We start from the raw sequence: 12,877 nt of genomic DNA on the forward strand, positions 1-12,877 counted from the left end.
GTTCCCCAACGACCCACCAATTCCAACAACCTGCCCCCCCCCCGTGGTCGCGCTGTGCTAAATCACTGTCGAAAGTAACGTCCGTTATGGCTTAGGAAGTACATACATTCACTAAGGTGTGTCCCCCGGTAAGGTGACGGGGTTAGCAGTACCCAGCTCCTCCACTTCCTCTGGCTCCTCGTCAGCTGTTTCTCGGAGCGCCTGTACCATCATTTCCCACGCAGTCGCCCTCTCCAAAGCCTTCTCATCATTCGTTCTCCAGGCTACCTGGTACCTCAAGGTGCTCTCACATGCCGCCCACCGCAAGCATTCACCATACCATCTTTTATATGTGGGCCCTGTTCTCGATTTCCAATTTCTCGTGATCTCCCGCTTAGCCAGAATGAGCCCTAAGTCTATAAATTTGCTGGTAGTCTTATTTCTGGGCGTGTGTGGAAACCAATGGAGGACCCCCACTGCTTTCGTGTACTGAATGTCCCTATCTGTTGCACTGTTGAGGGCCCTCCCAATCTCCTGCCAGTAGTCCCCCAGGGAGGGGCAATCCCATAACATGTGACCCAAGTCCGCACCAACCGTGTTGCACCTGGGGCAAGCAGCTTGTTCCACCCCAAAATATTGTCGTATTTTCCCCGGCGTGAGGTATGCCCTGTGAATGATGTAAAAGTGAATTAACTGAAACCTGGCGTTTCTCGAGCTTTTCCGTGCTCGCCGCAGCAGCTGGCCCCAAGTCGTGTCAGGGATCTCCAGTTGGAGGTCCAACTCCCATTTGGCTTTCAGAGCCGCTAGAGGTTGTAGGGTCTCCCGCAGCATCCTGGAGTACAAGCAAGTGACGGCCTTAAAGGTTCCTGCTGCCATCATCGTGTATTGACATGCCATAGAGATGCCCGGTTCCTGCAAGCCTTCCCCCCAATGAGCCTGCATGGCGCCCGTGACCGCCGCGTGCAACAAGTAGTCGCCCCGCGGTAGGTTGAACCGCTCCTGCAACTCCTGAAACGGCAGCAGTGCCCCATCCTCGTATAAGTCGCCCAGCACGTGGATCCCCGCCTCCTCCCACCCCAGCAAGCGCGACCAGTCTCCTCCGTGAGGGAGGGCCGTAACCATCCCCAACGGGATTTCAGGAGCGTACATAAGGCGGACCCCCGCTCGTTTACGTGCCCGGTTCCAGCAGAGTCGAAACGTCTGCTCCTCAACCGTCAGGTCCCTAACCACAAGCTTCTGGTGCAATGTGATGTACGCCAGTATGTGTCGCGGGGTACCATCCGCCCTTGTTTCCTCAGGGCCTCTATACACTCTCGCGACCTCCTGAGTGAAGACCTGCAACTGCGCCGCCAGATAATACCCCTCAAAATCAGGCACCGCCATCCCTCCTTCATCTTTGGGGCGCAGTAGAGTGTCCAGCTCTATACGCCTCCTCCCCGTGCCCCATAAGAACGCTATGACCAGAGACCTCAGGCGCCGAAAAACAGAGCTTGGGATCCACACCGGGAGCGTCCGAAAATAATACAACAGCCTGGGCAGAGCCACCATCTTAAGCAGGGAAATCCGACCAGCCAGGGATAGCGGTAGTGTGGACCAGAAATCCATGCTCCCTCTCAGAGCAGTAATACAACGGGTAATATTCCCCTCCAGCAGATCCGCCGGGGTGTGGTAGACATAGACTCCCAGATAATGCAAACAGTGTGGTTCCCACCGGAGTTCCCGTGCCGTGAGTGGGCACGGTTCTCCTAATCGCAGGGGGAATAAGCAGGATTTAGGCCAATTGACCTTCAGGCCCGATAACCGACCAAACCGCTCTAGCAGCCGTCTCGCCCCCAATAGCTCTGAGCCCGCGTTCGCCAAGAACATCAGCAGATCATCTGCGTATAAGGAGATGAGATGTGGCCTGTCCCTATACGATAACCCGGCGTAGTGTCGGCCCGACCTGGCCTCCACAGCGAAGGGCTCCATCGCCAGGGCAAACAAGAGAGGAGATAGGGAGCACCCCTGCCTAGTGCCTCGCCGGACAGGGTATTGCCTCGCGATCAGAGTGCCCACCAGGACTCTAGCTACCGCGTCAGTGTACAGGACCTTGGTCCAGTTTATGTAACCGTCTCCCAGTCCGAAACGCCGCATCACCTCATATAAGTACCCCCACTCAAGACTGTCGAAGGCCTTCTCTATGTCAATAGAGAGAACAAATGGAGAGACGGCACCCGGCCAGTCTGCCCCCAACAATCTTGTAAGCCTTCGGATATTGTGGGTGGTGTTGCGTGTCAGTCATGTGCACTAGCAGCCTGTTGGCAAGGATTTTACTCAGGATCTTGTAGTCCGTCGTCAGCATGGACAACGGACGGTAGGAGGATAAAGTCGCTCCCTCTCTGCCCGGTTTTAAGAGCGGGATCATAAGGGCTTCACACATGGAGCCCGGGAGCCGACCTCTTGATTGTGCCTCGTTGTAGACTGCTTGCAACTGGGGAGCAAGGTACTCCAGATATTTACCATAAAACTCGATCAGGAGGCCGTCGAGACCCGGGGTCTTATTTCTGGCCATTTGTTTTACTGCACACCCTATCTCCCCGATAGTAATGGGCCGACCCAGCTCCTCTGCCTCCGAGTCTTCCACCCTCGGCAGTTGTAAACCGTCCAAGAAATCGCCCAGCTCGTCCATCCCCCCTGTTTCTCCACTCTCGTAAAGACCTTCATAATACGCCCGAAGCTTGTTCAGTATCCCAGATTGGGTATGGCAGGGCTCCTCCCCTGTCTCCTGGATCATCATGATCGGCATACCCCTCCTGACTGGGTTGGCAAGCCACGCCAGCATAGACCCCGCCTTATCGCCTTCCGCATGCGCCTTCGTCATGTACGCTTTATGATCAAAGCTGCGCAGCCGTTCCAGTTCCACTGCTAGCGCCTCCCTGGCACCACTAAGCCCCTCCTGTAACTCCGGGTGATTCGGGCGACCCTTCTCCAAGTCCCTCAACCGCGTTTCCGCCTTATCTAAATCATCCATCAAAGTCTTGCGAGCCCCAGCCGTGTGCCCAATACAGTGCCCCCGTACCACCACCTTAAACGCATCCCACTCCACCGCCCTCGTGGAGGCGGAGCCACAGTTCTCCACAAAATAACGCTCTATACAGTCTCCAAGGGCCTCCCTGAACAACAAGTCATCCAGGGTATCGGGTTGCAGGCGCCATGTTGGTACGCAGTTAACGTCCACCATCCAGTTCAGGGACAACAACAAAGGATTGTGGTCCGACATCGTCCGAGCCAAGTATTCTGCCCCCCCCACTGCGGGGAGCACATGTGACGAACACAAAAACGCATCCAGCCTAACATGTAGATCATGCAACTGCGAGTGAAAGGAGTAATCCCTAGTGGTGGGGTGCAATGCCCTCCATGCATCTGTAAGAGCCCAACTTTCCTGCCATTCCAGCCTGCGCTTGGCCACCCTATGTGCTGGGGACGCGCGCAGCGGGGGATGGGACCTATCTAAAACCACATCCGCCACCGAGTTAAAATCCCCCCCCAGGAGCACCGGCCCCGCCAAGTAACTCGCCAGTTTACCCGAAAGTGCGGACAAAAATGCGGGCAAATCCACATTGGGAGCGTACACACTGCAGAGAGACACTACCCTGCCTCTCAGCCTCCCCTCCACCGCCACATATCTACCCTCAGGGTCCACCAGCGTTTTAGTGACCTGGAAGGGGACCCCCGCTCGTATCCAAATTAGCGCCCCCCTTGCAAAAGCTGAGAACGTCGTGTTGAACAGCTGCCCCCTCCAACGCCTCTGTAGCGCTATCCCTTCTTGCTTATTAAGATGTGTTTCTTGCAGGAACGCTATGTGCACCCCCCTACGCTTGAGGTACGCCTGAACTTTATGCCTACGTGTCATGGACTGCATACCCCGCACATTCCAGGACACACACTTCAAAGCCCCAGTACTAGCCATTCCCCTTCGCCCATCCAGACCGAACAATAGAAATCATTGACCTTGCACGCTTCTCGACCACGGATTGTCCCCCCCACCCTCTCCAAACAGGAAACCAAACCCCCCATCCAACAACAACACCCAGAGCAACCCCAACTGCTCTCAATTCCCACCCCCCCAGGACAGGCCCCCCCTCAAATGGAAGTACCCCCATCCAAACTAGCACTCCCAACCACCCCTCAAAGAAAGGCAGTAACGTCCGCAGTCTCCACTGCGATGACCTTAAGGGCCAGTAGGGCGCGGATCAATGCGAAAGGTTCGTGTAAGCAAATCAGTCCCGCACACTCCACCCCACAATCCCCACATCATAGCGCCCCGAAACCTCAAGTAATAGCGTTCCGCCGCCATGGGCACAGCGCCCCGGTGTCCAACCAGCAAGTCCGCTCCACTAGTCCAGTGTATCACGCCTCAAGGATCTCCTCCGAAGTCTGCGGCGTCACAATAGGGCCTCGGGCTCCACCAAATTCCGAGAGTCCCGTCTCTGAGCCCGTGCCCGGGTCCTCCGATTCCGTGCCCTTCCCGGACTGGCTCCTGGTATTGTTGGATAAGTTCACCACAGCCTGCAGGGCCGCCTGCCTCTCCGTCTCCGTCTGCGACACCGATGGCCTGCCGGTCCTCCTGCGGTTCTTCCTGATCCGTTGAGACTTCCTGATCGGTTGTGTCACCTTAGCCTCCTCCTCCCTGGCCTTGGCGCCATCTGTTCCCGCTTTGTAGGTGTCCCACCAGGCCCAGGCGTCCGCCGAGGTTGTGAAGAAGAGTGTCTGTTCATCCACCACCACTCTCAACTTCGCTGGGAAGAGCAGGGAGTACTTAATGCCCTCATCACGGAGCTCCCGCTTAAGGGACAAGAAATTGGCCCTGAGCTTCTGAGTCTCAAACGTGTAATCTGGGAACATAGTGACCCTGTTGTTGTCCACCTGAAAAGGTCCTGCCTCCCTCGCTCTCTGCAATAGCCAGTCTCTATCCCTGTAATGGAGCAACTTGAACACCACTGGGCGAGGCGGGAGGCCCGGGGCCGGCGGACGCGCCGGCACCCTATGTGCTTGCTCAAGGGAGAAGAAGGGGGACAATCCCTCCGGCGCCACCTCAGTTCGTAACCAGTTGTCAAGATAGCTCACCATATCATCTCCTTCGATTTTTTCCGGCAGGCCTACGAGGCGCACGTTATTGCGTCTATTCCAGTTTTCTGCGTCCTCAGCCCTCCGTTCCAGCACCTTCAACCGATCCATCACATCCGCCATCTGCGCTTTCACCGCTGCATGGCTCGGGGCCAATTCCTGAACCGTGATTTCCACGGATTTCACCCTGTCCTTAAGCTTATCATGGTCCGCCTTCAGGAGGCCCAAGCCTGTCGCCGCTTGGGCTATGTCCTGCTGCAAGGCGTCCCTCGTGGTGGCGATGGCCTCCAGGATACGGTCTTGCATACGTTGCAGAGCCGACTGGTCCCGATCCGCTCCTTCTGTAGCTTCGGTGTTCGTCGCACCATCCCCTTTCCCTTTCGGCTTCCCCATCTGGGCAGGAGAAAGTGGTGGTCCCCAAAGTCGCCTCTGTACTCGCTCCCCACTGTGCCGGGCCTCGCCCTCAGGAAAGTCCCCCTGCAGCAGTAGCGGGAAGGCCCACTGCGTTCCACGCCTTGAACACCACTCCAAACTCTGAGGCCAAAGCTGCCTCTTGGGATTAGGGTTTCCGATGGGCCGTTGAGCCGTCCGTCCGGCGCCAGTCGTGCTCAGAGAGCCGGGCCATCATCACTGGACTGTCGTCATGTTGTCGCCACCACTACCAAGGGTTTGGCTCCCATCCACAGCCAGTGGCGCACGAAAGGTCCACTCCAGGTCCCCGAAGGAGGTCAGAAATGTCCGCTTATACCTCTCAGCGGAAAAGAGCAGCAGCCCATAAAGGGGATCCGGACTCGCGACTCCGTCGTCCCCGTGCCTCAAGCCACCGCCGCCATCTTAGCTCGATGACTTCACGCCTGAGACCAACTTTCCGATTGAAATACCGGGCTGGGAACGGCCTCGTGTCGACCGCCGTCGGCGCCGGACCCTCCGCGGCACCTTCCAGTACCGGATTATATCAATTTCGTTGGGGTCCGATCAGGTATTCAGGATATTTTTCAGGATCGGGCGCGGAGCTCCGAGCTCGCGCTGCCTACCTCCTCGGCATCCAAGCCACGCCCCCAGGTTACATCCATATATTGCATTTGAAACAAACAATCTCTTGCTTCTGATCTTGCTCTTATATGGTATATTTTTTTAAACTGGTTTTAAACTTTTCCAAAAAACAAATATAAAGTAAAGACTTTCCAATACAACATGAAAGGATGTTAGCTGCATACTTTGCCCACGGCTGCATTTCCTGCAAACGGTTATCCCAGTGGTGTATGATTGCACCGGATGCAGGCCAGTTCTAAACCTAAAGATTGCAATATGCATTGCAGGGTCAGCAATGTATGCAGAGGGGGGAAGCGGGTATTGGCCTCCAACTTTACAATGATCCGCAGAGGCCTTTTTGCGTCTTACACATTCTATATCTTTTTCTCTCTGAAGTCCATTCCTCTGCTTCTTCAATTCATTCTTTGACAGGTCGGTGGGGTCAGTAATACTACAAATACTTATTTGCAATATGAAGTAACTGCTTTTTCACCTCTCCTGCCCCATTAATTCACTTTCTATTGTTTCATCTCTACATGAGGATTCCACCTCTGTCTGCTCAGATAGTAATAATTTATCACGGATGACTCTGAGTCTGATTAGTAAGACAGACTCCTTGAGAGACCTCCATGAGGGGGCTGCCGTGCAGGCTGCCAGGCTCTGCCTTTCTTCTGGTGCAGGTGTTACAGAAGACCCTCTCACACCTAACCCATACTAGGGGACCACCAAAGCAAAGAGAAGCAGGAAGGCCACGCGAGGGGCCTGGGGCTTCGTGTATAGAAAACTTACACTGATCCACACACCCGTGGGTTTTACTCTACTATTCTCTGCTTTCTCTTTTGGTTGCCTATCACTCTTCATGTCTGTCTTCCTTTCTTTCCTAACTCCCCCATGCATACTTTTACCCCAATCGTTTCACTTTAACACCTCTTCCATATGTGAACTCACCTGGACCTAACATTTGCTGTTTTCTCTTGAAGGGTGTTGGCCGGTTCCACGCACGCGACAAGGTGGTGGCAGCTCTGAAAGAACGAGGCCTCTATCGAGGGACGAGAGATCACTCCATGCTGCTTCCTCTCTGCAGGTAATTTTGGAAACCTCCCTCAAGCCAGTGTCTGGGGTTTGGGCAGGTCACCACACAACTGGGGACAAAAAAGGTGGTGATGGAAATGGGCGAATATGTACCTAAAGTGGCCGTTACAGAAGTGAGTCTATGAAATAAGCAACAACTTGGAGGGCGGGAGGAGATATAAGGGATATTGGGTAACGGTGACGGGACCTGCAGGGGGGTTACTAGGATCAGAGTCCTGGGAGATGACTCCCAATGCGTATGGCAAAATATAAACCAGCCCGAAAGTTTCCCTTTCTAAACAAAAGAGAATGAATTAAAAATGGCTACATAGTCATCCGAAGCCCAGAGGCTCCCAGCTAACTAAACCTGTGCTGCGCCTTTAAGGGCTTCAGCTGAGTTGGGTATCTCACAAGGCGCATCCCAAAGCAGTTGTAAGCCACATCATCACCTAAGATATAAGGGGATAAAGACGAAAGATAAAAAACATCCCCCAAGTGCCTCAGAAGCTGCCTCTGGGGCAATCGGAGAGAGGTACCCAGCGAAGGTTCTGCCTCCATGGTGACGCTCTGCAGCACTTCATTGGCCCTTTCTACCATAAGAATGGAAAGAAACAAAATCACAGGACAGGCCACATCCCGCAAGGTCCACATCACTACCCCGGATAGCATTTATTTGTGTCCTTTCTAAGGTGGAAGTATCACCATAAGGTATCTTAGAACTGCAAACCGACCAGGGTAGTAATACCATTAAGGCGTGAGCAGCTGAATGGATGGAAACAGCCAGTCTTTCTAACTCGAGCTGTACTTTAAAAGCAATCTCTGGGATCTTAAGAAAAATGGCAAACTGTTCCAAAGTTTGACAGCTGCCAAAGAACAAGCATTAGAAATGCAATAGGTCTCGCAGCATTAGAGTTAGTGCTTTTAGAATTGTTTATGGGTTTTTTTGTAAATCTTTAGCATGAGGTTGAGGGTGAGTGAGGGTGAGGGGTTGAGGGTGGGTGAGGGTGAGGCTGAGGGGTTGAGGGTGAGGGTGAGTGAGGGTGAGTGAGGGGTTGAGGGTGAGGGGTTGAGGGTGAGTGAGGGTGCGGGGTTGAGGGTGGGTGAGGGGTTGAGGGTGAGTGAGGGTGAGGGTGAGTGAGGGTGAGGGTGAGTGAGGGTGAGTGAGGGTGGGGTGAGTGAGGGTGAGTGAGGGTGTGTGAGTGAGGGTGAGTGGGGGTGAGTGAGGGTGAGTGTGGGTGAGGGATTGTGGGTGAGGGGTTGAGGGTGAGGGGTTGAGGGTGAGTGAGGGGTTGAGGGTGAGTGAGGGTGAGTGAGGGTGAGGGAGGGTGAGGGGTTGAGGGTGAGGGGTTGAGGGTGAGTGGGGGTGAGTGAGGGTGAGGGGTTGAGGGTGAGTGAGGGTGAAGGTGAGTGAGGGTGTGGGTGAGTGAGTGAGGGTGAGTGAAAGTGAGGGTGAGTGAGAGTGAGAGTGAGGGTGAGTGAGAGTGAGGGTGAGTGAGGGTGAGTGAGGGTGAGTGAGGGTGAGGGTGAGTGAGGGAGGGTGAGGGAGGGTGAGGGTGGGTGAGGGTGAGTGAGGGTGAGTGAGAGTGAGGGTGAGTGAGGGTGAGTGAGGGTGAGTGAGGGTGGGTGAGTGAGAGTGAGTGAGAGTGTGAGGGTGAGGGTGAGGGTGAGTGAGAGTGGGTGAGGGTGGGTGAGGGTGGGTGAGGGTGAGTGAGAGTGAGTGAGGGTGAGTGAGAGTGAGGGTGAGTGAGGGTGAGTGAGGGTGAGTGAGGGTGAGTGAGGGTGAGTGAGGGTGAGTGAGGGTGAGGGAGGGTGAGGGAGGGTGAGGGTGAGTGAGGGTGAGTGAGGGTGAGTGAGGGTGAGTGAGAGTGAGTGAGGGTGAGTGAGGGTGAGTGAGAGTGAGTGAGGGAGGGTGAGGGTGGGTGAGGGAGGGTGAGGGGTTGAGGGTGAGGGGTTGAGGGTGAGTGAGGGTGAAGGTGAGTGAGGGTGAGGGTGAGTTTAATATTTTTTTGACTGCGAGTGGTTAGTTTCTTAAAGACCTGATGGGAGAGGTGTTTGTAGGATTCTACTGCCCCGTGCCTCAAATGTAAATAAAGACGTGCTTATACTCTCTGTGCTGAGAAGTACCAGTACGATTCCTTCCAAATTAAGTTCTGAGTACCTGATAGTACCGATCCTTTTAAATCACTGCTTCTGCCACATATAATGGAGCTCACTTAACCCACCTCGGAAGGATGGAAGGCTTCATCTGTCTGTAAAACTAGTCCGTGACATAAAAGAATTTTATTCCTAAACGTTATTCAGCCTGTGGAGTTAAACAAGGTTATACTACAAAGCATTGTGGAACAAGGAGTACTGGTGAGATATTAAAATGGCAGCCGAGTGAAAAGTGGACTAGATTACAAACAAAGGGGGGGCTCCGAGCGAGGGCACTCGGCTACTACAAGTGCGGCGCAGCGGTGGGCACACGCTCCGAGAGGCTCGGGCGCGCTGGAAGTCCACAGGGAACTGGATTTATCGTATATCCGTCTGTGATTACATTGAAGGAGACGCATCTCCGGCAGATTTATAATATCGAATCAAGAGGGACCGATTGCCCCATGCACGGTCTGAGAAGACAATAAAGTGGAAATATGGGCAACAATAAAAGGCGGGAAGCTGCAGAATGCGCGGCTGCCTTTGATAAATATTGATGAGCCGGGCAGGCTGCGGCTGCGGGCGAACGAGGCAGCGGGAGACAGGCCTTCAAGAGGGTCATTCCGAGGAGGCAGATTGTGATGAAGTGCAGCAGAGGGACGGGAAGCTTGCTTCGAAAAACAGGAAGACGGAAGGAAGAGAGGGGAGGGTGGGGGGGGAAATGCGACACGGCGGGAGGGGGCGGGCAGGGGAGGGGGCGGAGAGGGGAGAGGTGCGACGCGGCAGGAAGACGGAAGGAAGAGAGGGGAGGGGGAGGAGAAATGCGACACGGCGGGAGGGGGCGGAGGGGTAAACAAAGACGGACCATGCTATCAATGGAAGGGACTTAGTCAATTGAGGTACACAACAGGATGATCATCGATGTAACGAAGGATAAAAATAAACAGCTAAACTCGGCTCTAAAGGCAGGCACAGTATGGGCCACATTCGGTAACAAGTTGCATCTAACAAGAAGAATAAACCTGACTCCGCAACAATGTTTGCAACCATCTGACCAAAGACACTATGTTGAATTCATTGTGTGGTAGGTAAGAAGAAAAAGTCGCAGAATTTTTTTTGCAAAGTTCAGTGCTGGAGCTTTTTTAATATTATCTGTACATATCAGTGTTCATCCCTTAATCAGATATAGGAGATTACGAAGATACATGCTGTATCCTTTTTAAAGATAATAACTGGCAGACTTCAGCGACTTCTGCATTTTTTTCTTTACAAAACACGAAAAATTAACGAGCAGTTTGCACAAATGTATCATACCAAGATGCAATTGGTCTTTGTAGTATTCTCATGTTCTGTATTCTCTTGTTTGGGGGGGGGGGGGGGGGGGGGGAAGGAGTTGCAAAATAAGAAGGCAGATTGTGATGAAGTGCAGCAGAGGGACGGGAAGCTTGCTTCGAAAACAGGAAGACGGAAGGAAGAGAGGGGAGGGGGAGGAGAAATGCGACACGGCGGGAGGGGGCGGGCAGGGGAGGGGGCGGAGAGGGGAGAGGTGCGACGCGGCAGGAAGACGGAAGGAAGAGAGGGGAGGGGGAGGAGAAATGCGACACGGCGGGAGGGGGCGGAGGGGTAAACAAAGACGGACGTGCACGCGCACGCACTTTTAAGGTCAATGCGCATGCGCATAAGCTCAATGCGCATGCGCATTGACCTTAAAAGTCACGGGCACTGCAAGGAATCGCCACGATTCCTTGCAGTGCGGATAAAGAGTAGATGAGCCCCTATAGTCTCGCTTGCTCGATGCGCATGCGCATCGACAGGCGAGACCTAAAAAGCACCCCACCCCCAGAGTAGTAGATCTGGCCTAGCAGGAAGGTCCTGCTGAAAGATGCAAGCACCCTAAAAAGGTTGTGTCACTCCTTTAATATGACTTTTTGGTCTCTCACGTCCCTCATTTCCGCTTGTTTCTCTCTGTTATCCTCATGTTCCTTGTATTCATTTTGTGACCCTCACATATGTTTGCCTGTTATATTCTCTCCTGTGTGGTCCTAGTGTCCCTCCGGTGCCAGGCTCTTTTTATGCACCTCATTCCTTTGATACGTCAGTCCCATCCGCTCTTGGCCCTCGCCTCTTATGCTACTCACCCCCTCATCTTCGCTTCCCTCTTATGTCCATCACACACTGGTGGTGTCGCTCATTATCATCTGCATCTAATTTCTTCTTTTGTGCTTCTTGTACCTCATTTACACCCTGTGTTGCTCACATCCTGATTCTATTATAATGTTGCTCGTTTTGTACAGCGCATGGCTACCTCAAATAGGTTTACCAGCGCTGGCTCATCGTGGATTAAGGATTATTTCGAAGTGCTGGCTATGGAAAATGAAGATTTAAAAGTGTTCCAGGGGTGGAAGTAGCTATGTTTTAAGCGATTTGCGGAACAAGGGGAGTGAATGGCCCTCTCAATGTTAGAGGTGGAGGGTTCCAAAGTTTAGGTCCTAGAACAGAGAATGCTCGGCCTCCTTGGCACAACATTCTAATTCTGGTAGTTACGGCCCACCTAAGATGACTTGATGTGTGCATGTAGCACGAAGCCTTGAATTGCACACGCCGTTCGATAGGCAACCAGTGGAGGTCGCGTCGCATACTGGCTGTGGAGGTGAACTCTGGAAGGTGAAGCAAAATATGTGCAGCAACTTTTTATACAGTCTGGAGGCATTTGAGTAATGTTTTTCCCTCCCTCGGGTATAGAAGATTCCCATAGTCCAACCTAATAATGACTAGGGCCTGGACTTAGGTTCTCTGGGCAGAGGAAGGCAGACAGTCGTGAATCTTCCTGAGCCATTTCAGGATGCCAAACAAGTGGCTGCTACCTTGTTGATCTGATGGCTCATGGTAAGTTTGTCGTCAGGCCAAACTCCAAGGTTCTGTACGACTGGTACTGGGCTGGGGAGGTGTCCCATGGTCATGGCCACCAGTGGGTTCCCCAGGGGTTGGGGAGAATGCCCTTCAACAGGACCCTGGCCGTGTCTCCGTTTAATTTCAGGGAGTTGCTACTCATCCATGGCGAGACTTGGGGGAGGCAAGTATTAAGAGCCAACACATTCTGATTGTCCTTAGCTGAAAGAGATACTAAAGTGCAGGGAAAAAGGGGCAAAAGCGCTCTCATCAAAAGCATGTGAACTCCCCATGGGACTGTTGTAATAATCCAGTAGAAGCTTGAATTTTGAGAAGGTTTATTCATCAGCACAGCATCAAGTCCTAGTACAGCAGAATCCAGGTTACAACTGACAAGCAAAGCAGAATGCTGTATGAGGAAAGCTCTGTTCAGAATAAAGAATGTATGAAGAAACAGAACATGGCACATGCAGTTAAAGAGGCAGGATTACAGGTTACATAACAACTTCAGCTACACAGAATATAACACATCTCCCTCATTAAATAAATGAACAAAATATATATTATACAAAATCCTGTAAAGTAGTAGGTCTTCTTCTGACATGCATATCATCTTTGACTCTTGATGCTACTGAGTCAGAAAAGAAACTCGAACCAGTCTCACCAT

The 12,877-nt window shown here is 53.0% G+C and overlaps 1 protein-coding gene across 1 annotated transcript in view; it reads left to right on the plus strand.

Annotated features, from left to right (window-relative positions):
- Positions 1 to 12,877, plus strand: part of VARS2 (valyl-tRNA synthetase 2, mitochondrial) — a 228,570-nt gene that overhangs the window by 145,102 nt on the left and 70,591 nt on the right. Inside the window, exon 14 of the mRNA XM_086920692.1 lies at positions 7,098 to 7,201. Coding sequence (XP_086776818.1) covers positions 7,098 to 7,201 — 104 coding nt within the window. The remainder of the gene's footprint in view (positions 1 to 7,097; positions 7,202 to 12,877) is intronic.

The sequence above is a fragment of the Lissotriton vulgaris genome, chromosome 5 (genome assembly GCF_964263255.1).
Source record: "Lissotriton vulgaris chromosome 5, aLisVul1.2, whole genome shotgun sequence".
Taxonomy (NCBI): Eukaryota; Metazoa; Chordata; class Amphibia; order Caudata; family Salamandridae; genus Lissotriton; species Lissotriton vulgaris.